The 24632-nt window shown below is 35.1% G+C and overlaps 4 protein-coding genes across 5 annotated transcripts; 2 read left to right on the top strand and 2 right to left on the bottom strand.

The window, feature by feature from the left end:
* Positions 1–530: 530 nt before the first annotated feature.
* On the bottom strand, positions 531–6331 carry PUR4 (purine biosynthesis 4). The gene is made up of 4 exons (XM_018121794.2): positions 6220–6331; positions 6055–6106; positions 1609–5810; positions 531–881 (listed from the first exon to the last, which is right to left on the bottom strand). Exons 2-3 carry the CDS (start codon positions 6094–6096, stop codon positions 1614–1616), a joined length of 4239 nt encoding a protein of 1412 aa, XP_017977283.1. The 5' UTR covers positions 6097–6106; positions 6220–6331; the 3' UTR covers positions 531–881; positions 1609–1613.
* Positions 6332–7792: 1461 nt separating this feature from the next.
* Positions 7793–10611, bottom strand: LPPGAMMA (Phosphatidic acid phosphatase (PAP2) family protein). The gene is made up of 2 exons (XM_007027214.3): positions 9692–10611; positions 7793–8195 (listed from the first exon to the last, which is right to left on the bottom strand). Exon 1 carries the CDS (start codon positions 10400–10402, stop codon positions 9710–9712), a length of 693 nt encoding a protein of 230 aa, XP_007027276.3. The 5' UTR covers positions 10403–10611; the 3' UTR covers positions 7793–8195; positions 9692–9709.
* Positions 10612–12887: 2276 nt separating this feature from the next.
* Positions 12888–16605, top strand: LOC18597912 (importin subunit alpha-9). The gene is made up of 11 exons (XM_018122406.2): positions 12888–13091; positions 13173–13395; positions 13502–13655; positions 13890–13992; positions 14242–14426; positions 14555–14634; positions 14722–14872; positions 15239–15320; positions 15418–15476; positions 15553–15858; positions 16188–16605. The coding sequence occupies exons 1-11, from the start codon at positions 13040–13042 to the stop codon at positions 16350–16352; spliced, it is 1560 nt and encodes a 519-aa protein (XP_017977895.2). The 5' UTR covers positions 12888–13039; the 3' UTR covers positions 16353–16605.
* A 368-nt stretch (positions 16606–16973) lies between these two features.
* On the top strand, positions 16974–21495 carry LOC18597911 (P-loop containing nucleoside triphosphate hydrolases superfamily protein). 2 transcript variants are annotated; one of them, XM_088806979.1, is made up of 12 exons: positions 16974–17204; positions 17295–17412; positions 17515–17645; positions 17728–17819; positions 18016–18112; positions 18290–18370; positions 18441–18673; positions 19656–19850; positions 19931–20021; positions 20366–20488; positions 20792–20942; positions 21060–21495. In XM_088806979.1, exons 1-12 carry the CDS (start codon positions 17124–17126, stop codon positions 21266–21268), a joined length of 1602 nt encoding a protein of 533 aa, XP_088663105.1. In that variant the 5' UTR covers positions 16974–17123; the 3' UTR covers positions 21269–21495. The 2 variants fall into 2 exon arrangements, with proteins under 2 accessions (XP_088663105.1, XP_007027268.3); XM_007027206.3 differs by having other exon boundaries at positions 16975–17204; positions 17518–17645.
* The last annotated feature ends 3137 nt before the right edge of the window (positions 21496–24632 follow it).

The following is a 24632-nucleotide window of genomic DNA, read 5'->3' as shown; positions in this document are numbered from 1 at the left end:
TATTACCATTTGTCTGATTGGAAATCTTAAATTTTTAACCAAAAAAGTTTATTATAAGCTGTAAAATATTTTTTTCAAAGAGATATATGGTAGGAGTAATAATTGAATTTAACTTTAATATAATTATAAAACCATAATAAAGATATTTCCTAATAAAATTTAATTATATGCCATGTTTATTCTTTTCACAATGATTTTGCGAGATATTCTGAAGATTTTTCCACCAAGAACTCACCACTGGCATAATCCTAATAGTAAAGTGGAATAGAAGGAAGTCCGAAATCAAATTTAGTAGGCTTCTGTGAATATCTAATGGTTTTAAAAGAAATTCTAAACCAGTCTATTACCATTTGAATTTCAAAACCATTTTGACATTTATATGCATAACCTAGTGTTTTGCAGGTCACTTTCAACTTCGACTTTATCTGTCTGTATGCCAACCACTTTTTACAACTGATATATAGTTCATGTCTAAATGCAGACTCCAATTGGAGCTATTGGCTATGGAAACTTCCACAAAAGAAATAAGATAGTTATAATTCTCATCTATGAAGACGTATTAGATACCAAAATATTTATTATATAATACACTTTAAAAAGGAAAATTGTCAAAGCTATGAGAAAGAGCTGAAACACTGAATAAAGTTTGCTGGAAACTTGAGATGATGAAGAAATATAAAGAAACAGCTCTGTTGGAAACTTAAGATGATGAAGAAATATAACGCAACAGCTCTGTAATCAGTCAGCATGAGGCAAAAATTAATTGACATTTTCCAAATGTCCTCATGACATTTCAGGATAACAGTTAAATCTCCAAATCAAACTCAGATGAAGCATCCGACCACTTTACTTCCTCTCATTTGTCCTTGCATCTCAATAACCTGTCATAGAAAAAGTGAATTTATATAAATGTTTTTTTTTTTTTAAATTATCAAGTAGCTTTCATTAAACTTTGGGGAATGAAAAAGTTCCCTCGATCAGAAACAAAAGAGACAAAATCAACTCAGAGAGGTATTGGACGATATACCTTTACATAAGAAACAAGCATACCCCCAAAACTCCTTCAAGGCACAAAAAAAAAAACTAACTGCCCCTAAAACAGAGCAGAAAATACCACTGGCATCAACCTATACTTTCTGCACTTTACACTAGCCCAGATGGCAATGAACAAAAGAACATGTACAAGCCTATACAAGGCAAGACCACCAAAGAAACCAATCCACAGTAAAAAAAACCCCAGACTCAGTGGCCAAATCCAAATCCTAGATGCCAACCCAAAAGCACCAAGCAGCAGCACCAAGAGCATGACCAGGGCAGGGACAAACACAGCCAGCAGCAAGAACCAACCACAAACATCAAAAGAGCCATAACCACACAACTAAAATTGGAGAAAATATCTCTTATTTTTTAACTACATAAATTCTGAAACTTTACACTTACAATATGTTGTTTTTTTGATGAAAACCCAACGTCATGCAGCATAAGTTAAGATTGCACGATTTCATCAAAGACACACATATAGACAATGCTTTCTCTCATTTTCACATAAAAAATGCTGGATATAAAATTATGTGTTCATTTGGTTAGTAAAATGAATGGAAAACTAACCAAACTCATGAGCACCACTCTCTGGCATTTTGAAACATCCGTAACCATGGGCTAGGGCCTTTCTTGTCCACATTCCAGTCCTTTGGGTACCAAGGGTACTGCCACATCAGGAAACAGCGTTCTGGATGAGGCATCATGGCTAGATGTCGACCATCAGGAGAACAAATTGCTGCTACTCCTAGAGGAGAACCATTCAAATTGAAGGGGTAAGCCTCTGTTGGATTCCCATCATCGTCACAATATCTTAGTGGAGCCAAATCTGAATGCAGTACACGATCCAGAACACCATCATCAGGAAAATATGCTCTTCCCTCACCATGGGCAGCCCATACACCTAATGTACTGCCTTCCATTCCTTTGAACATCATAGCAGGAGAATCCTTTATAGTCACACTTGTGAAGCGGCATTCGAACCGTCCAGACTCATTGTGAACAAACCTTGGCTGTGATGGGTCCCCACCAGCACCAAAAACACCACCAACTTGGGGGCCTGGGACCCATCCTAACAGAGCCATTAACTGACATCCATTGCAAACACCAAGACTGAAAGTATCAGGGCGCTTGTAGAACTCCTGAAATTGATTGAGAAGAGGCTGATTGAATCGTATGGACGCAGCCCAACCTTTTGCAGAATCAAGCACATCAGCATAACTAAAACCTCCAACAAATGCAATTCCACGGAAATCGTGCAAAGAAATAGCTCCATTAAGAAGGTCTGACATTGTAACATCCCAAGGCTCCAAACCAGCAGCATAAAATGCTGCCGACATTTCTCTGTCTCCGTTGCTTCCTTCCTCACGAATGATAGCTACTTTTGGTTTTAGAGTTGCAGTCATGTATTTCTCATCTGTAAAGGAAGGTGTGAAAGACAATGCCCAAGAAGGCTCATGCCTAAACTTCAAACCTTCGTTCTCCAATTCCACACAAGAAGCCAGCCTCTGCAACTTTTCGAGCTGGAAACTTGTGTCCTCCCACATATCTCTGAGGAGAGAAGTTTTCTCATTTAAATGTGTAATTCCGTCAACCTTTAGCTCTATCATGGGCAAGGTGGTTACTTGTCCTATTAACTCAGCAGAAACATCCATACTGCTGAGCTTTCTCACCACACTATCCAAGTTGTTCTTGCTTACCTCAAGAATAAGACCAAGCTCTTCTGCAAAAAGTGATTGGAAAACACTCTTCCCTTGAGAAGCCAAGTCCAACACAATGCCACAATTTCCAGCAAATGCCATCTCCAGGGTGCAAACTAGTAACCCACCATCACTGATATCATGACCTGCAGAGATCATACCATCTCCAAGAAGGTCCTGCACACCCTCAAAAACTCTTTTAAGATAAGAAACATCATCAAGATCAGGGCACTCATTCCCAATTTGATCAAAAACCTGAGCTAGAGCAGATCCACCCAAACGTCGCTTTCCCTTTGCCAAATCAATATGAAGCAAAACACCATCTTCTCCTAACTTCAAATCTGGAGTTACTGTTTTAGTTATGTCAGGACAAGTGACATAAGCACTAATTACGAGATTTCCAGGAGCCTTAACAACCTCACCACCTGCATGGGCAGCCATGGAAAGACTGTCCTTCCCACCATCAATAGCTATACCAAGTTCAATCATAGCTTCTGAAAGAGCAATAGCAGCGTCATACATGGCTGCTCCTTCCCCTTCAAGCTTGGCAGCATACATCCAATTTCCACTTGCTTTAACATCAGACAGAGAAGTAACCTTTGCCCAAACAAGATTTGTGAGAGCTTCTCCAACAGCCAGTCTAGCCATTGCTCTTGGATCAAGCAGCCCCTTGATTGGCTGCTCTCCAATAGCACAAGCACCTCCAGTAAAGTCAACGTAACTTTGAGCAATGACCGCAACATCAGAAAGAGGTAATTGCAAGGGACCAACTGTTTGCTGTTGTGCTACAAGACCTGTTACACATCTATCAACTTTTGTCGTCAAAAACCGTTTGGAACATACAGATGGTAGTCTCAATACCCTCTTCAACGAATCCATGACTGTGACTCCAGGAGCAATATCAAGTGGCTCTCGTGCATAAGCTACCCTCTTGAATTCAAAGCTTTTTTGAGGCATGTCCCCAAGCACTTTCTCAAGCTCTAGATCAACTGCAGGAGGAGGGGGAGGGAGTCCACTTGCACGGCATTTTTCATTTGCTAAGCTATCAACAAGAACAACACGTCCCTCACCATTAATAGTTCCAATAACAGCCATTGAAAGTCTTTCTCTTGCACAGATTGATTCCAATAGGTTGCGGCTTTCAGGCTTCACCAAGATTGCATCCTGTTCTTGATACTCTGCACCCCATATCTCCAATACAGACATCGTGTGATCTCCAACAACAATTGCCCGAACATCAATCTCAGCACCCTTTGGGTATATTATTTCCTTGACAACATTGCAATTCCCACCAGCTCCCTGATCATGAATGCTAATGATTGGGTTATCCTCCCCCATCTCAACACAGGCACGAACTACGCGATACAATTTTTGTGCCATTTCAGCATCTCCACGTTGTACGGCATTAAAATCAAGTTCCGCATCATTCTGGCCACTAACCATACTGGACGCAGCTCCACCACCCATTCCAATTCGATACGCAGGACCACCAATCTTTACAACTAACATTCCAATCTCAGGGTCCCCTTTCGATATATGAGTGTGATCAATCTGTCCAATGCCTGCACTGAACATGATAGGTTTCAACCATTCACGTCGCTCACCACTAGGGAGTCTCATTCCAAAAGTTCTAGTGAAACCCTGAATCAAAGGTTCACCAAATTTGTTACCATAATCTGATGCACCATTGCTAGCCTCAATAAGTATTTCCAAAGGAGAAGCCAAATTTGATGGATATGTGAAAGATGGGTCTTCCCATGGAGCATACGATCCCTCTAAATTAAGATTCCCGGTTGTGTAACCAGCTGTGGCTGCAATAACAAAAGACCCCCTTCCTGTAGCATGTGTATCCCTAATGCGACCACCTGCACCTGTCTCTGCACCAGGATAGGGTGCCACTGCACATGGGAAATTATGTGTTTCAGCTGTAAACAAGACATCAATTTCACGTGTTGTTTCATTTAGTGGGCAAGCTGTTCCAGGCTTAACCGGTCGCAATCGATATGCAAGGAACCCCTTTATTGCACTTGAGTTATCCTTAAAGCCAATGACAGAATTGTTTGGATTTGCTTTCAAAGTGCTCTTCACAATTTGCATGAGGGTCCTATCCATGGGCTGTCCATCAATAACAATCTTCCCTGTGAAAAACCAGTGCCTGCTGTGCTCACTGTTAGATTGGGCAATATCAAATAACTCTACATTTGTTGGATTACGCTTAATGTCCTCCATGAAAAGCCTGGTATAGTACTGTAAATCTTGCTCATCAAATGCTAAACCCATTTTCTGATTAATTTCTTCTAATGCTTTCCTCCCCTTCTCAATGACAGGCACAAAACGAACCTCCTCTGGAACCACACTGGTTTCAAATGATGTGAGCTTCTGACTATAAACACACTCTGTCATCCGATCATGAACCATTGCAGCAAACTCATTAATTTGATGTTCCTGCAAGACTCCCTTACTATACAACAAGTACCTTCTTGACCTCTCCATTCGAGTCACCTCAGTCAAGCCACAGGACTGACAAATTGAAACAGCATTTGAGGACCACGCTGTTGTAAAAGACAACCTAGGCCCAACTTCAACTATCACTGCATTCACCCCTTTTTGCCTCTTCTTCTCAAGAAGACTCTCAGTTGCCAAATTCTCAGGCTCATATGTCTCCCCAAGAATCCATTTAAGCGTCGAGAGCTTTTCACTGGAAATATTCGAATCAAGCCCAATATTAAAACACTGCTCAGTTTTCAACCCAACAATCTGATTCGAAACTTTGGTTTGAACCAATTTGAGAAGCTCATCGTTTGCACTTTCTTGTATCAACGGAACACGGTAAAAATGTATGACCTCCTGAGCAGGCTTTTCAATCAATCCAGGTTGCTCATCAACCAAACTGGTACGGACATTTCCAGAGGCCGTCGCTCTAGGCTTTGATTGAGCAGAGCACCTCAAAGAAACACCTTTTGTAGTAAACATATACCCCGTCCGGCTTGGATTACAGAGCTTGCACCATAATAAATTACCTCGCTTAATCGAAAGATTTCTTTGTAAAAACAGAGTTTGACTAGTTGTACCCTGAATGCAAAAAGAAGAAGGAAGAAGAAAGTTAACAATTTGAATCAATAATTTGTGGCTGCACCAATTAGTATAAAAAATAAGAACTCCAATACATACTTTTTAGTTGTTTTATAAGAAAATCAAAGAAACATCACAACCCTTTTCGTATCGTAGCTAAACAAAGGGAAACGCAAATGTGGAATATCATGTTCACACACTTTCTCAGTAACCAAGCAGCGATTAGAACATAAGAAAAACTTACATGCAGGAACTCTGCCGCAGTTATCTCTCTTACCCCAGCCATTCTCAATCACCTGCAAAAAGAACCCAAACCCAGGAAAGAAATTTGTTCCGTTCAGACAATTAATTGAAGAGAAGAAACAAAATCAGAGAAGACACAGAGACATAGAGAGACAAAACGAAGAACCTAAAATGAGAGGCAGTGAACTGGACAGCTAGAACCCAACCAGGGTTTTAGTTTATGTCTTTAGAATCAAACCCTACCTTCGGTTCACGTCAGTCTCTCTGTTTTTTTTTTTTTTTTTTAAAGGTATCTTCGTTCGTAGGTATTTTCGTGTCAAAAATTAATTAAAAATAATTAAAATTATAAAAACGATTTTTTTTTAAATCACTTCATTACGAAAGTCATTTTTCATAATCTTCACTTATCCTTTTATAAAAAATCCTTTCCCAGTTGAATCTTCCTTTAGGCCAAATCCTTTGTTAGAGAGGGAAATATAAAGAAAGAAAAAACAATTAATAATATTGCCTTGTAAAGTTTGAATAATGTTATTTTTTTTCGATCTTAATATTCAATTAATCACGAACGGTAAGAAGATGATAAATTACTTTATAGATATTTGCACATTAACATTTTTTTTATAAATTTTTTGCACTTACATCCTTTGTAACAATTAAAGTTTTAACATTATACTTGAAACTTTTTGATTGTTTGCAATTTAGTACTAAAGTACTTTTGAGGCTTTGCTTTGTTGTTTCTCTGTGGTTCCCCGAATGACTCGTGACATCAATAATCTTTTTTTTTTTTTTATGAAATTAGGAGTTAATCTCTTTTGACAAACACCATAATGTTATTTTCGATACATTATAATGACTTAAATGCTAAAAGAGAGTAGACTCATTGATACAAAATAGTAAAAATCTAGGAAAGAAAAAAGCATAAATGATACTTAATCTTAACAATACTTCAAACTAATTTAAACTTACCATTCACTAGTTAAAAGAAAACTTTCTTAGAATAAGCTTCAATTTTAATGGCCATCAATTGTTTGGGAACTAAATATAATAAAAAAGATTTTGAGGACTAAAATGAAAAAAAATAATTAGAAGTTCATGCAAACCTCCAAGACCCAGCTACCCTGTCGAAAATGCTACTACAACTTTTATGGGAAGTTGTTAACAAAGAATAACCAGCACACTCTTTCCATATTTTGTTGATAGCTTCTGTAAATATCCAGGGGAGACGCCACCTTTTTGGTAATACTTGCTGTAATAACTAAAAATGCTTAAAAAATACTACTAATGGTTAGTACAAGAAATATCCATTAAACAAGACAAGGGAAGCACAAGTACATTGTCAAAAGAAGACAAAGATACCCAAATGGCCAAATATGAAAGGCAAATTTTTTTAGGAAACTTTCTCACTTGTCAGGATTTGAAGGGAAAGCTTATATGTAGACAATAGAATGTCCATCGTCATCTTAAAATGGAGACTGATACATTTACTTTGACTATAAATCACAATGTTAATCCAAAATCCTATCTCATGACTTCAAATATGATATCCTACATACAGTTTTTGCCGGCCACATACAGGAAAATGACACAAACTTGCCTACGCATCAACAGCAAGGGACACCGGGTTATATGAAAGTCCAAAAGAACATAACTACCTCATTTTCCTGAAGATGAGCATTTAACAATAGTTTAATTGAATAATAAACAAACAACCATAATATTCAGATTTCAACATGCCAAGCTCAACGAGAAAACCATAGTGAATTCAATAAAGATAGAAATAAACTCCATATTTTGAGCGTCAATAGCAAATAAAGTGTAGTGAAAATCTTCATTAGATGCAAGGTAGCACCTGTTACACAGAATGATTGTAATCAAAGCGTAGTAAAATGTAAGGAAATGATAAGTGATCAATATGTTGGTTCTTTCACTATGGCACTACAATAAAAAAAACAGCTGCACGCTATTAATGTATGGTTATACAGCATCCTTAACACCAATGCTCTCATCTGGCTTCTCATGCAGTAGTGTTAACAGGACGTGATCCATAAAGAGTGGTATAATGAGAACAGCATTCACTTAAATAATTGAATCATTTATAGGCATAGAAGCAGAATCTTGAAACACAGTGGTGAAGATACTGCCCTGCAAAATGAAAGAAGAGCACTTTCATTACGAAGATATATCAAATCTTTATTCTGCATTAGAATTAAAAATCAATTAAAAAGAATGTGAGAGAGAGGGAGTTACAGAAACATCAAAGAACTGGTCAAAACAAGGCACCTTCAACACAGAAACTCAACAGGATGGAAAAATTAAAAATATGATACTTGAAATACATATGCTGGAGAAGAAGCTCTGTGGTAAGCACAAAGCAAATAATTCTTCTCTTTTTCACGAACAGAAGACATTTCAAGGGCATCATGAAGACAAATTAGTCTACATTGTCATCACTCGTGAAGATGACAGTTAAACCTCATGTCAGCATAGTTACAGCGTCCAAAGCACCAGAACTAACTACACTAGCCATTTTTGCTACCATGCCACAATCAAGTTTCTGTATCTAATTCTAACCTGAAATTTTCTCAGAACCAAAGTCCATTTTCCTGCTACAGAGTTTTAAGAGTCAGTCAACATGTATAAAATTCCTCCTTTCCTATAGGCTACAATTGAGTTATTGCACCAACTGAAACTATTCACTAGACCTCTTCTCTTTTGTCATCCCGCTAATCATGTCCTGGCTCAATAAGTATAATCGTTGCACATTCTTCTTATTGCTTCATCCTTCTAAAGATCACACTCCTCATGTGAGCATACCACAGGTATCTTTAACATAGCCAGGTCTATTGACCAGCCCTGATAACTTCCCTTTTCAAAGCAAATAAACAATTTATTACCAAAAAATACAAGACATCCTAAAATCTTTCTTCAGAAAGCCACTGTAGTTTAATTAGACTAAAACATTATGCCACTTGTTAGTAAAAACTAACATGATTGTTTCTACACCAGTACACTTATAATTTGAAAGCTAACAAAGCAATGTGAAGTAAAAAGACCTCCTTTTAACAAAAGGCACACACTTGGTGGTTGGTACTCACTTCCAATTGGATTGACGTTCAATTAAAAGCAAGGAATCACTTAGGATCTGATGAGAAATGACCTTAAACTTAAAGGATAGTGCAGGATCACTGGTGACATCTGATGATCTATGATGACATGAATTTTTTAGTTTTTATTACAAGGAATGCCCATGAAACACAGCAGAGGTTACCGCATTCTATACTCTTGCGAAGAAGGGATTTTATTCTATATGACACACAGACACAGGAGTGAATCACTCTAAGCAAAGCACTACTAGAATGGTATTTATTAAAATGAGACTAGAATTAAGATTACAGACCTACCAAAACAGAGAAAGCATGTTTTATTGTCAGATTAACATAAAAAATGCTAGATTATTTACGAAATTTCATCCCTACTTCATAAAATGTGATAAAAACAGCCTAACCTACATTATTTAAAAAAAGAATTTTCAAAGTGGAACAACAGTAAAAGTAGCTCAAATCACAAAATAAGCTTTCAATTCCCCAAATAGAATAAAAGATCATAAAGTAGAAAGGAATAATAAAAGTCTTCCATACCCGATGAGTTCCTATTGATCAACTGCTCTTAGAAGCCATAGCTTTTCTGGCAGCCATACCTTTCTTAGCAGCCCTGGCATTATCATACTCAAACTTCAAGACATCTGATATATGAGAAGTATCCTTAGCATAAAAATACCTTCCAAAGGCACTCTCCTCAATCAGAGGAAAATAACAGAAAAGCTTAGAATTCACCAGCCAAAACCAAACCCCACCAAGAAAAATCCCCAAAGCAGCTCCAGCAAAAACCTGAGCCACAGTATGGTAGCCCAAATAAACCCTGGAATACATAGTCAAAACAGCCAAAGACCAAGGCAAAAACAAAGCAGCCCATTTGGTTCTAACATTCCAAATCCCACCAATCCCTTTACAAGTCAAAAGGGTGAAATAAACAGCAAAAAAGAACATGTACTGAGAGTGACTCGAAGGCCAACCATGTGAATCACACATTTCTAAAAGAGCACAGGTTTCAGGCCTGGCTTGTTGAACAGATTTTTTTATCAGCTCATTAATGAACTGAGATACTATCAGGCCTAACGCAAAGAACATTCCTTGAAGCTCTCTACGGAAGATAAAATGAGAAACAAAGCCACCAAGGGAAATGAAAACGGGGACTAAAGAAACCCAGGCTAAGAAATGGCCTAGTCGGTCACCTCTTTGATACCTTACATGGGTTAAAGTCACCGCTTTTAATGGATGGTGTGTTGTCATGGTGAAAATCTGATTGAGGATTTGATCTGGGTTTTTGAAGGAGTTCAGATTAAGGGTAGTTTCCAGGTGGGATTTAGATTGGGAGAGTTCGGTTTCTAACTGGCGTTTCGGGTTTTGTTTCTTGGTTAACTGCCCACAAGGAGAAAATTGGGAATAAGGGAAAAGGATCAACGAAGTAACAGCTACGGAGATGCCTACACGTGGGAATCCTGGACTTCCTATTAAAGCTCAAATGCAGCGCTCGCGTTGACAGGGTAAAGTGTTAAAGGTTACTTTGATTGACGAAATAGATAAAAAATAAAATAAAATAATTATTATATAATTTGGTACGGTAAATAAGATGAATAATTATTATAATTTATTATAATATTTAATTGATAATAATAATTTTTAAATAAATTTTTTTATTATATATAATTTATTTTATTTATTTTTAAATATTAATAATTTATAATTTAATTAAAATATTAATAATTTATTTATAATTTAATCAATATTTTTTAAATTATTAATATTTTATTTAATTTAAATATTATTATTTTTATTTTATTTTATTTTTTGAATATTAATAATTGATAATTTAAATATTAATATTTATTTATAATGTAATCATTAATATTAAAAATATTTATAATTTATTTAATTTAAATATTATTATGATCAATTATTTTATTTTATTTTTAAATATTAATAATTGATTTTTTTAAATATTAATAATTGATAATGTAAATATTAATATTTTATTTAATTTAAATTTTATTGTGATTAAATTTTTATTTTATTTTTTAAATATTAATAATTGATCATTTAATTATTAATATTATATATAATTTAAATGTTATTATGCTTATTTATTTTTATTTTATTTTATTTTTTTAAATTAATACTTTTATAATTTATTTTAAATATTAATAATTAATAATTTAAATATTAATATTTTATTAGAAATTGTAATCAAGGGAGAGAACGAAGAGAGAGAACAAAAATAATATTTTATATAAATAGAGTTACAATTATTTAAACTTGCAAGGGATATTTTGATTTTTATTATTTTTTAAGTTTATTCTTCAACCGTATAATAGTTAATACTACAAGGAAGATAATATTAGCTATTTCTTAATTTTAGAAGATTTTGAAAAATAATTATTCCTGTAGCTATTTCATAACTAAATAAAGGAACAAAAGTTTCTTAGAAATAAAGGGTCATTTCCTCAACCAAATATGTTATAAAGTTTGTATCTTCCTTTCTTTTTCTTTTTCTTTTTTACTTTAATTCAAGATCCTAGCTTTTAAAAGTGTCTAAATAGTCGGTTTAATATTAACATTTTAAAAATTAAAAAAATTGAATTTACTTTATACAAAGATCAAACCGAGTCTATCAAATATTAATTGAAACAAGTTAATATATTAACATTTTCTTATATTTATATCAAATATTCAATTAAACAATTTAAAATTAAATCTAGTTTATTTCTAATTTCTCTTCATTCAAAAAAAATAAAAACAAAGTATTTTCTATCAAGAAAAAATATATAATTATTAAAATAATTTCACCAAAGACTTGAGAATTCTGGTTGAGATTGATTTGGTAATTATATATTAATATCTATTTTATATTTATATAGAGTATTTAACAAAAACATTTACTTCATTTATAAATTTATCTTCATTTAAAATAAGAAAAGTAATTATCATATTTTTTATGGACAAAGAAAAATATGTGCCACATCAAGGTGTTTTCTTTTTATTTTTGAAATAATATAAGAAACTATTTTTGTCAAGCAAATGAGATAATTTGAATTGACATTGCTTAAGCTTAATTTTGGAGTAATTAATTAGGTAATTAACAATAGTTATAGATCTTGCACATTTGTCAGACATACTATCTCCAATGAATTTATATGGATGGTAGATCTCAACCAATCACACTTTACTCTTAATATCCTAAACTCTATTAATTAGAAGATACTTTATTATTACAGCACGGGAAAAATTATTGGTTAGTCTATCTCTCAAAGTGCCAAAACTGCATTTAATTTTATAAAAAATATAAGCTTCATTTAATTGATTAATAATTTTTTCACTAAAGTCAAGTTTTTATAACTAATAATTATCTAATTATTATTAATTTGATTAATAATAAAAAATCAACTATTAATTATAAAAACTTAAGATGTTATTTTTCAAACTAATTACAGTTTCATCAATCTAAGTAGGATAAACAAAAGAATACTAAGCAAATTTTATGGTAGGATAAATTATAAAATATATTTTTCTTCAAAGGCATCTATTTTACCCATAAGCATTAGTAAATTAAAAAGGAAAAATACTTCATCATTAATCAACCTGAAGAGGAGAGTATTGATTAAATGCAAAAAGCTATGGGTAAAAAATGACATTATGAGAAATTGAGGGTGAAGCCGTTCTAAATAAAAGAAACAATCAGGCCTAAATTTTCAATTCGCGGAATAAAACGGCGATCAATCAATCAAAAGGTGGACGAATTTTCGCGCTCGGTCGAAAACCCAAAAAAAGAAATAAGGAAAAAAAGTGGGGGAGAAAACTCGATTCACCCTTTAACACTCGCAGTTTTCTTCTGTACTCTTCAACCTCACTTTCAAAAGTTTCCTTAACAAAATGGCCGATGACTCCCCCGCTTCCCATCGAAGGGACCCCATCAAATCTTCAGGTTCGCCGTCTCTCTTCCATTCTAGGTTTTCCCTAACGTTATACGGCTTCCATTTTGACCAGGGCTTTGTTTTTGTTTTAGTTGGGAACGTGGCGGCTCAACGGAGGCGGCAAAATGCGGTAACGGTGGGGAAAGAGAGGAGAGAGTCGTTGGTTCGAGCGAAGCGGTTATGTAGAGTGGGACCCAGCGCTGACGGAGATGTTCCGGTCGAAGGAAATGATATGATAACTGATGAAGAAGAGTTTCTTTTGGAAGCCCAAACTTCTTCAGCTGTGGAAGACTTAAAATCCACTGTTGCTTATCAGTATGTCTATTAATAGTTTAATCGTACGATTACTTTTCTAAATTGTGTTTAATTAGGTTACTTTTACTATATTTGGGATATAATAATTTGTTAATCAATCATTTAGGGGAAAAGGTGCAATGCAGAAGAGGGTAAATGCACTTCGTGAGCTAAGGCGGTTATTGTCGAAATCGGAGTTCCCTCCTATTGAAGCTGCTCTAAAAGCTGGAGCAATCCCCTTGCTTGTGCAGTGTCTTTCTTTTGGCTCTCAGGATGAACAGGTTCAAAGATTTTGAAAATTTTTTGGTCTAGTGTTTAAAGCTGCGAATAGTTGCCTATTATTGTACAATGCTTGTTTATACGGTTCTGCTGTGAATGTTTTGGTTTTTTATGTCTTACTTGGATGGATTTGTGTTTTACCAATGTTTAGAGTTTTTGAATTGAGTGATCATTCTTTGCAAGTAAATCAGATAAGTTTTTTGATCTATTTTCATGTCTTGTCTGTTATATTGCAGTTGCTAGAGGCAGCTTGGTGCCTTACGAACATTGCTGCAGGAAAACCGGAAGAAACAAAAGCTCTGTTGCCTGCATTACCGTTGCTTATTGCTCACCTTGGAGGTTTGTGATGTTTAGTCAACTCTTTCTGATAGTTAAAACCCTGAAGTAAATTTTTTTGGCCTTGGAACTGATGATTTACAAAAAGTTTTGAATGTAGGTGGTGTGTTTTTTTTTTTTCCTTCTCTCTCTCTCTCCCCATTGAAGAGAACCATTCATGTTTCTAGAAATCATACTTACCTGTTATTGATGCTAGTACTTTTTCTTAAGTTGAGCAGCTGAAAGTTTGTGCACTTTTCCCTCATTTCGCAGAAAAGAGTTCCTTGCCTGTTGCTGAGCAGTGTGCATGGGCATTGGGAAATGTTGCTGGGGAAGGGGAGGAGTTAAGAAATGTTTTGCTGTCTCAAGGGGCTTTGCCACCTCTTGCAAGAATGATGTTGCCAAACAAGGGTTCAACTGTGAGAACAGCAGCTTGGGCATTGTCAAACCTTATCAAGGTTTTGAACCTTTACTTGTAAACCACTTTTGTTTGTATATACTTATGTGGTAGGGATTGTAGTGCGCTCTGTTTATGCATGTGTGTGTTTAAACTTTCTTTTACAACAAAATGTGTGCTTGGACTTAGGGACCTGATCCTAAAGCTGCAACTGAGCTCATCAGAGTTGATGGAGTACTTGATGCAATTCTTCGACACTTAAGAAAATCGTAAGAGCAGATGTCAAATTAAACATACTGAGTTCTGTTGAAATGTACATGACGTAGATGCACTGAAAAGTTGCTTCTCAAATCCAGGGATGAGGAGCTGGCCACTGAAGTAGCATGGGTGGTGGTGTATCTTTCAGCCCTTTCAAATTTTGCTACTGGTGTTCTGGTGAAGACTGATGTCCTTCAACTTCTTGTGGAAAGATTGGCAACATCAAATAGTCTGCAACTGCTCATTCCGGTAACATACAAAATGAGTTATGCTTTTGCTCTCTGTTGCTAGTTTATATATACATGCTTCTCCACTTGGCATACTTTTGCGATGATGTTACCGTTGTTTCTAAATGGCTGATGTTTCAGAATGAAAGCAAGCTCATGAAAATAAAGTAAAATAAATAATATTGCAATTCTTCATCCAAATCTCCAAAGACCATGCTATAGTAAGGAGCTTCTAAGTTTGAGTTTGTTAGTGCTAATCTTCTGGTGTAGTGTTCTCTCAAGCAGTATTCATTTGGTTGTTACACTGCATTGTTCATGGACTTGAGATGGTTTCAAGAACATTTCTTGCTTGCTGTCTAATTCTAATAACAAATAGTTTTTCATCTAGGTGCTGAGAAGCTTAGGCAATCTTGTGGCTGGTGATTCACATACAACTTCTACCATTCTTGTCCCTGGGCTTGAAATCACAGGTTAGTTAATATCTCTGCTTGCTAGATATGATTTATTGCAACCCTTATCGTATTCCTATTATCTGTGAAATATTGATGATCTTAATTGCCTTTTCAGATGGTGTCATAAAAGTCCTAGTAAAGTGTCTGAAGAGTGAGCACAGGGTCTTGAAGAAGGTGAGTGAGCTTGCTTTATTTTGCTGGTATTAATCTTCATCAGTAATTCTCACTCTAACCTTTACTGTTCATGCAGGAAGCATCATGGGTTTTATCTAATATAGCAGCTGGTTCTGTTGAACACAAGCAGTTGATATATTCTAGTGAGGCAGTACCTTTACTACTGCACCTTCTTTCAACAGCTCCCTTTGATATAAGAAAGGAAGTAGCATATGTGTTGGGCAACCTCTGTGTTGCCCCTACAGGAGGTGATGGGAAGCCAAATCTGATCCAGGAGCACTTGGTTTCCCTTGTTCAGAGAGGATGCCTTTCTGGTTTTATTGATTTGGTTAGATCTGCTGATGTAGAGGCTGCCAGACTAGGACTTCAATTCATGGAGCTGGTGAGCAAATCTAGTGATTTTATTTGTATTCACATCAGTTATGCACTAGAGAAGTTATTTATGTTATGTGCACTAGATTGACTTTGACCATGTTTACTGGTTGTTTGGTAGTTGTTATGAATGCCTAGGAAGATTCTTTACCAATTTATCTTGAATACTTTGGAATCCATGTTCCTTCTTTTCCTTACAGGTGGACATGGGCGAGTTTACTTATGCAGCCCACTTGTTTTCCTTGCTGCTAATTTGATCGAGCCACATCTTTGTTTCTAACGATCTTTTGTTAGTGTTGGGGAATGATGCAAAACTATTTCATTTCCTGTGCAATGTAGGTCTTGAGAGGAATGCCAAGTGGAGAGGGCCCAAAACTAGTTGAGCGAGAGGATGGGATTGATGCTATGGAAAGATACCAGTTCCATGAAAATGAAGACCTGAGGAACATGGCCAATGGTTTAGTTGATAAATACTTCGGGGAGGACTATGGGGTTGACGAGTAAGGTTTTAGGATGATCACCCCTGCTCCTTTCTTCTCTTGTAATCTTTTTGTAATCTCCTTCCCCCATCTTTTCTGGGATGTAAATTCAATTAGTTGGCGCATCGAAGGATTCGTCCGCATCGCCCTTTGTTAAGAAAACTCGGGCTGTAAGGCTACCCACGTCGTAGGATGTCTGATACCATGTGTCTCTTAGGAATTCACTCAACCGTTTGTTGTGCAATCTTTTCTTTAATGAACATGTAAATTTGGATTAATTTGTCCTTTTTTTTTTAAATAAAAAACATTTCTGATATGGTTTTCAATTGAATTGTGAAATTAATCGAGAAAATTATTTCTACCTTTTTTTCTCTATTTTCCTTAGTATAAGCAATTCTTTTATATTTAAGAAAACAAGTTTTGATAAGTTACCATCTCACCTGATTTAATTAAACTTGGAGATTAATTTCTATACATGTTAATGAAATTAATGTGTTTATTCCATTAAAAAAAATCTGTCTATTTTCTGAATTTTTAATTTATAAGTTAACTAAATGCTGTGTGTCTTTAACCTAAAAAGTGCTCAAGGTGAGGGGGTAATAACGCAATTCCTTACAAATACAAGGGAGATAACTGATAGTTTTTGAAACTTTGTTTTCTTGAAAATATTCGGCCTCAAAAATACTGCAGCGAAAGTGAGAACAACGATCAACCAAAAAACCCTCGCTTCTCCATCGCCGCCGTAAGTGGTGTTATTTTCCCGGTTCCAATTGGAAAGAGTTTTCCAGCTTTGACAATGGAAAAAGGCGCTTCTTTTTTGTTCGGCGGCACCAACTTCAATAAAAAGAAGTTCGCCAGCGATATCGCTCGGTTTAAGGTGCGGTTTTTCTTCCATTCTCACAATGTTACGTCGGAGTTCGGTATTTATTCATATATTAAATTTTTTTTTTTGTGAATTTTCGTTTAGGAGAAAACGGAAACTGAAGATAAGGTGGATTATTTGAGCTTGTTCGAGAGTGGAAATCCCGAAAGGGAGGAATTTACCGTTTCTACCAAGAAAAGAAAGCGTAAACAAGCAGTTTCAGGTATTTCTTTTTTTCATTTCAGTTTTTCTTTTTAAGTTACGTTGGCTACTATAATGAATATTCAGAAGAAACTATTTTTCTTTTGCTTAATTTGTTGGAAAGTAGAAGCGGTGGAGGGATTTAATGTCTTTAAGAGTTCGAAAAAAGCATTGGTAGAGAGCGTAGAGAACCAAAAAGATGAGGAAGAAGATAAGCTTTCCAAAGAGAAGAAGAAATTGAACCAGAAACTGGAGGTTTGCTTCTTTAATGCATGCATAGATCGCTATTTTTGAGTACTATCTTTGTTGTAATCTTCCTAATTGTTGATGACATTAGGCGGATGCGATTCTGCGGAAAAAGTTTAATATTCATGTCTCTGGGAATAATGTTGCATCTCCACTTAAGAGTTTCGCAGAGTTAAGCTCAGTGTATGTGCTCTGCCTATTTATTTTTTGTAGTTTAGTTAACATTGACTCTGCTTTTGATTGCTATGAGTTAAGCTTTCCTTAATTTTCGCTTTATTGTTATTCATTAGTTGGATGATGTTAGCAATGCTATGATTTTGTCAAACATTTTTGTTCTAGTTCGAATTTGAAAATGAGAAATTATTTGGTTTCTCTACAGATATGGATGTGAGGCCTATTTATTACGCAATTTTGCTGAACTTGGATTTAAAGAGCCAACACCAATTCAACGGCAGGCTATTCCGGTTCTTCTATCTGTATGGTCTTTTATTTAACCGCTGCTGGTTTCTTTTCTACTTCATTTTTTCCCCTATTGGCAATTAGTCATTCAGTGAAAAGATCAGTATATGCCTGCTTCTGCTGGAAGTTTATACTTATGGTTTTGCTAAATTCTCTCATGTGTTGAAATGCTTTTTTGCCATCGTTTGTGTTAGGGTCGGGAGTGCTTTGCTTGTGCTCCAACTGGATCCGGAAAAACCTTGGCTTTTGTATCACCAATGCTTATGAAACTCAAGGTATCTTTTCAATAATCATTTTCGCTAAAATTATTCCCAAGTTTTCTGATTAGCTTCCTTCATCTGTCAGCATGCATCATCTGAAGGTGTTAGAGCTGTTATATTGTGTCCTACACGTGAATTAGCTGCTCAGACAACCAGAGAGTGCAAAAAACTAGCAAAAGGAAATAAATTTTATATCAAGTTGTTGACTAAAAAGCTCATAAGAAGTGCTGATTTATCAAAGCTGCCTTGTGATATACTTATATCAACACCACTTCGCTTGAGTTCAGCTATCAAGAAAAGAAAACTTAATTTGAGCAGGTTGGTGCCTATAAATAGTCTTTTCTGTTATGGATGCAAATACATGTTCATTTTGGATGCTAGAGAGACCAATAGGATGAATATGTAGATGAGTAGATGCCGAAAGCTCTTTCAACATCATAAATCCAAGAATGATGAGGAGTGTGATGATAGGAGAGATCAAAAGGTTAGGCTAAACCTCTTATTGTGTTAAAAGATTAGATTGGCAGTTATGACTCAAGTTTATAAAGTACTTTTCAAATTTGACTTAAAAGGGTGAAAACATGGTTCAGGTTTGATATAACTAATTATTGGATGTTGAAGTGCATAAATATATATCTATATATATATATTTGATAAGCCAAGTTCATTATATTGATCGATTAAAGAATAAAACATCGGTTGCATCAGCCTCTCAACTTAATAGCATCAGAGGCTAATGCAACCAAATTTTTACATATTACAGCTCAACCCTACAGCCCCTATACACATCCTTTGAACTTTTCTGGCCAGTACCACAAAGTTTCAAAAAACGACCCCATTATATTTACACCTTCTCTATCCTGAACACGACACACAAGAGAGGTCCATTTACAGGTTACATCCTTTCCTGAAAGTTTGCGGTAGCCTGTCTTAAGCACATCAATCCACCACCCTCATGAATCTCACCCTGATCATATTCCTTATGATTTCTCACCCCAGGCATGCTTAACAAAAACACAGTGCCGAAAAGTGGTCTACCTGTAAAATTTGTCCATAGATGGGTGGTCCTCTGCCCCCATATCATCATTGATCCATGTCACAAACAGCTCTCTGATTGTGGTGCATATGATTTTAGGAAAACTATGTCTTGAACATTTTGTTTTAATCAGAATGGATAGAAGAATCTGAGAAGGTTTGAGGTCTAATAATTGGTCTTGTTGGAATGGAGAAAACCAGCTCATATTTGAACATTAATTTCAAATTTAAACTGCTTCATTGATACAAAATTTTCCTTCTACAGGGTTGAATATCTTGTCCTGGACGAGTCTGACAAACTGTTTGAACTGGGCTTGTTAAAGCAGATCGATTCTGTGGTCAAAGCATGTTCTAATCCTTCAATTATGCGCTCATTATTTAGTGCTACTTTACCTGATTCTGTTGAGGAGCTTGCACGCACCATTATGCCTGATGCTGTTCGAGTTATTATTGGAAGAAAGTAAGTATGAGATTATTACCTTTAAAAAAAAAAGAGGATTTCTCTTTGACATGCATCACACTTTTTGATATTTTCTGCAGGAATACTGCTTCCAAATCTATAAATCAAAAGTTAGTTTTTGCTGGAAGTGAAGAAGGGAAACTCCTTGCACTTCGTCAAAGCTTTGCAGAGGTATTCTGCTAATATGGATGTTAAGAAAGCTCATATCTCTTGCAACCATAACAGTTGTTTGAGAAAGAAAGAACATTGTATCAGTCTCAAGTTAGTATATATAGCACATGGATAATCCACCTTATTTATTTACCCTTAGAAATTGTGTTTGGTTTTCTTTTTCATAGAGTTATCAATACCCCTATTTAATTTATTGCATTTGTAATACTTTGCTTGAAGCTGTTGAGGATATGACACTATATACCACAAAAAACCATACTCTTTTAACGTTATCTTCTTTTAGTGTTTTTCAGCTGGAGCATGTCCTTAACCATCTGTTTGTCTTCTCACATGCTTGGCAGTAGAAATTGAATCCGCCAGTTTTAATATTTGTACAAAGCAAAGAACGAGCAAAGGAACTGTATGAGGAGCTGAAATTTGATAATATTAGAGCTAGTGTCATCCATTCTGATTTATCTGAAACACAGGTAAAGGTTATTTCCATGCTTATGTATTATGCTGATCCTTTTTTGCTTTCCACCTCCACCAACACTAGAATTCTAAGTGCAATGAACAATGTTTCACCTTTACACATTCACCTTCATCTTAGAGCCCCTAAGCAAGTGTCTAGAAGAGACATAAGTCCCAAGAGTGTTTTTGGTATGTGGCAGCTATCTTGGGCAAGGTGCTCTTGTAGTGCTTAATTGAGAATTATGACGTTATGTTATGTTTAGTTGGTCTTTCTAACAACTGTTATTTACTTTATCCTGATATCTTATAATTGAATGCAGCGTGAAAATATTGTCAATGACTTCCGAGCTGGCAAAACATGGGTTTTGATTGCTACTGATGTCATTGCCCGTGGTATGGACTTCAAGGGTGTCAACTGTGTAATTAATTATGATTTTCCAGATTCTGCTGCTGCATACATTCACCGAATTGGTATGTTGCACAACTTGCTTCTGCACCTTGTCAGAGATCTAGATTTCTCGAATAGATTACCTTGTCCTTATTTTTTTGTGTGGTTACTGAAACAAAGTTTGTGGATCTCCCAAATAGGCCGGTCCGGCAGAGCAGGGAGGAGTGGAGAAGCTATTACTTTCTACACAGAAGATGATGTTCCATTTTTGCGTAACATAGCTAATGTAATGGCAGGATCAGGCTGTGAGGTTCCGTCTTGGATCATGGCTTTGCGTAAGCTGAGATGGAAGAAGCATAGACCAAAAAGGGAGTCTATTTCAACCAAACCAAATGAAGCAGAAGACTAAAAAACTTGCATGTGACGAAATATTGGCTCCTCTAATTGGATATTTATCCTTAAACTCTTCAAATTTTGATGAAATGGGTTATTGATTATTGTAGTTCTTGTTAATTGAGATCTAGGGACAATACGTGGTTCCTTGAAATAGCTGTTCCTGTTTAAAGATTGGTCTGTTTAGATTATGTATTATCCAGTTCCGTGCCCAAATAAAACTATCTTTGAGATTCCAGGCGAGTTGAGCTGGGGTAGTGCTGTTATCTGCTAACTGATGCTGATAAATACATAACGCCAAAACTTGAATGCCCTTAACCTTGGCCTTGGGAAGTGATGAAGAAACCAAAACCAGACAATGATAGAGCAACACAGTATATTCCATCAGGTCTGAAGCAATGAGACAGAAAAGTTGCGATGAACTGAGAGTGAACCAACAGCATAAAATTTCTGAACACGTAGGGTGCTAGCAGAACAGACAACACCAGCAGAAGCAACACCATGGAGCACAAATACACAGCAGATGAGAATCAGCGGGTACAAGTCGCATAAATGGAGACCACCAGGACAGATAAGCGTAAAACCAGAGAAATTCTGGATACATGGAAGGTACAGCATAACAGATTATACCCCCAGAAGCAGATAAGCATAATGAACACCAACAAACCATGAACGGATGACAAGAAGAACATAGCCAAACCAGAAACATCTTGTCACAAACTACTGCAAACATTGCCCTGATATATCCTTGGTGCGGGCAGTACTGTTTCTGGGCACCATCAGTATTTTCACTAGGCAGCTATGCATCCCTGTACCTCACAGAATATTCTCTTTGCCTCAATGTGTTCTAACCCTGCTAGACATACGATCAAAATAACATGTAAGACAGGAATTTAGATAAAAATAACATTAAACTGATGAGCTTAATTCCAGACTTTGGATTTACTTTTGACTTGTCCAAAGTCTCAGGGCTATACATCTCAGAATACACCAAAAACCAGAAGGTTAACTAATTCAGAAAAATCTCCATCAAAGTCCATATCTGAGGCTGCTGCTGAAGTAGATACTGGATTCCCTGCTGCTGCCAAAGAGTTGTGTGTGTCTTCCACTGCTTAGTTGTTGCTCAATGACGCCATTTTCTGCTGCTCCTCATCTTTTCTGGTAGCTAAACTTCCTACTCTCAACTTGCTCATCAAAGATTTGGAATTGTCTAGCATATTCAGCACTTGTTAGTTCCGCAAAATCTTCTACCATCAATCCTTCTTCAGAATATTTAGTTTCTTCAGTCGGCAATCCTTTCTGACAATGTGAGGCTGCAGCAAAGCCCAATGCTTCCTCTGCTGCTAAAGTAGATATAGGTGTTGTTGCCACTTTGACAGATTCTGAGTGTCTTCAATTGAACCACTTAACCTCACCCTTTTTGGTTGTTGGTCATGTTCTTCAGTTTCTAAATTTCTTTTTCTCAACTCTTGAACCCGCTCAGCACTCAGATTTTGGAATGGTCCAAAACTTACTTCAACTCCCATCATCATGTATTCAAGTTCTTCAAATGTCAATCCATCTTCACAAGATCCAAGTTTTTCAACAGTTTATACTTTTTCACAATCTTCTTTCTCCGTTTGGAAACTTTCTTCAGCCCCACCATCATGTCTTCAAGTTCTTCAACTGTCAATACGGCTTCACAGATTCTTCAACAGTCAATATTCCATCTTCAAAAGATTCAAGGTCTTCAACCGTTGATCCTATTTCACAATCTTCTTTCTTCAATTGGACTACACCAGTTGCATTCTTGTTTCTAATTTCACAAAGCACGCAATCAGTCCGCAAGAGATATGAAATCCATGTGATTAATTAGTACTTGTACTTGCATAATATTCTCGTGTGGGTCGGAAAATTACTGTTATTTTCTCGATATTACTTGGAACTTTGCAAAGTAATTTAGTTATTTGATAAATGCAAGGAATTAATTTCAAATTTGTAAAATATAAAAAGAAAGCAATTATATTAAACTGATTGACTTGTAACAGTAACTATATGCATTGCATTTTTCTGTAAAAGAGAAAAATATTTAATCATTTAATATATGATAATTGTTTATAAACATTTTTTTTGAAAAGTAATTATTTATAAACATTAAATGTTGTTAATGTATATGTTACATTTGCATCGAGACTAAGTAATATGCCCCAGTCGAGAAGGATCTACTAATTCCCATAGGCGGACAACTATAGCTCTGACTTTAATTGAATCACTTCGTTGGAGTGGTTGCAAAGCAGGTAGAAATCGATGCATCATATCTAGAGAACTTTACTTGCCTAAAAAAAAAAAAAAAGGAAATATACTTTACTAATAAATTCAGCAAATCTTTATAGTAAAAAAACTAAATAGTAAACTAACATATATATATATATATATATATATATTTATATAATTATTCCAATCATATAAAATTAAAAGCATGCACATAAAATAGAGTGATAAATAAAAAGCATAATGCTTAAAAAAACACTGAATTATTTTAAAAATTTTAAATAAATTTTTATTCTTTTATTTTTTTTAATTAAGTCCATGTATTTTTATTTTCAGTTAAATAATCTCTTATAATTAATGATTGACTAATTACCATTAGTTAAATTGTTACTTCTCATTTAATATTCATATGACACTGATGTTAAGAGTAAAAAATGTCACATGATTATGTTATCATGTCACGTTATCATCAATTATGATATGTCAATATATTATATCATTGTCAATTATAAATAGTTAACATGCCACATCATCTTCACGTAATATAGAATGATAAATAGTATTATGATTAAGTTAATAATTAATAATAAGAGTTTATTTGACTCAAAATAAAAAATATAAAAACTTATTTAGTTCAAAATAAAAGTACAAGAGCTTGATTGAATATAATAAAAGTATAGAGACTTATTTAAATTTTTTTGAATAATTTAGAAGTTTTTTTGGATATTGTGTCTGTATAAAATATCAGCAAACATTGACCACTATAGTGTCAACATTTTGTATAAAGTTTTGCAATTGCCATGTCTACTTTGACAAAAAAGTTCAAGCCATCCATCCGCTGACGTAGCAAATAATAAAGTGGAAACAAATAAAAATTAATAATCGACAAGTAAAATGTCAACATATATTAAAGGCATAATATTTAAAAGAATTCTTAAATTATTTAAAAAATTCAAATAAACTTTTATATTGTTACTGCATTCAATCAAGTTTTTATATTTTTATTTTAAGTCAAATAAGTCATTATTGAATAAGCCTTTATGATTAGTGATTGACTTAGTCAAAATAACATTTATCATTATAAACAGCGTTGTGTTGACTTGACATACTAACATATCATAATCAATGAT

Source organism: Theobroma cacao, chromosome 5 (genome assembly GCF_053813885.1).
Source record: "Theobroma cacao isolate CCN51 chromosome 5, ASM5381388v1, whole genome shotgun sequence".
NCBI classification, from domain to species: Eukaryota; Viridiplantae; Streptophyta; class Magnoliopsida; order Malvales; family Malvaceae; genus Theobroma; species Theobroma cacao.
The sequence above is the reverse complement of the archived record's forward strand: the minus strand, read 5'-3'. Positions and strand labels throughout refer to the sequence as shown.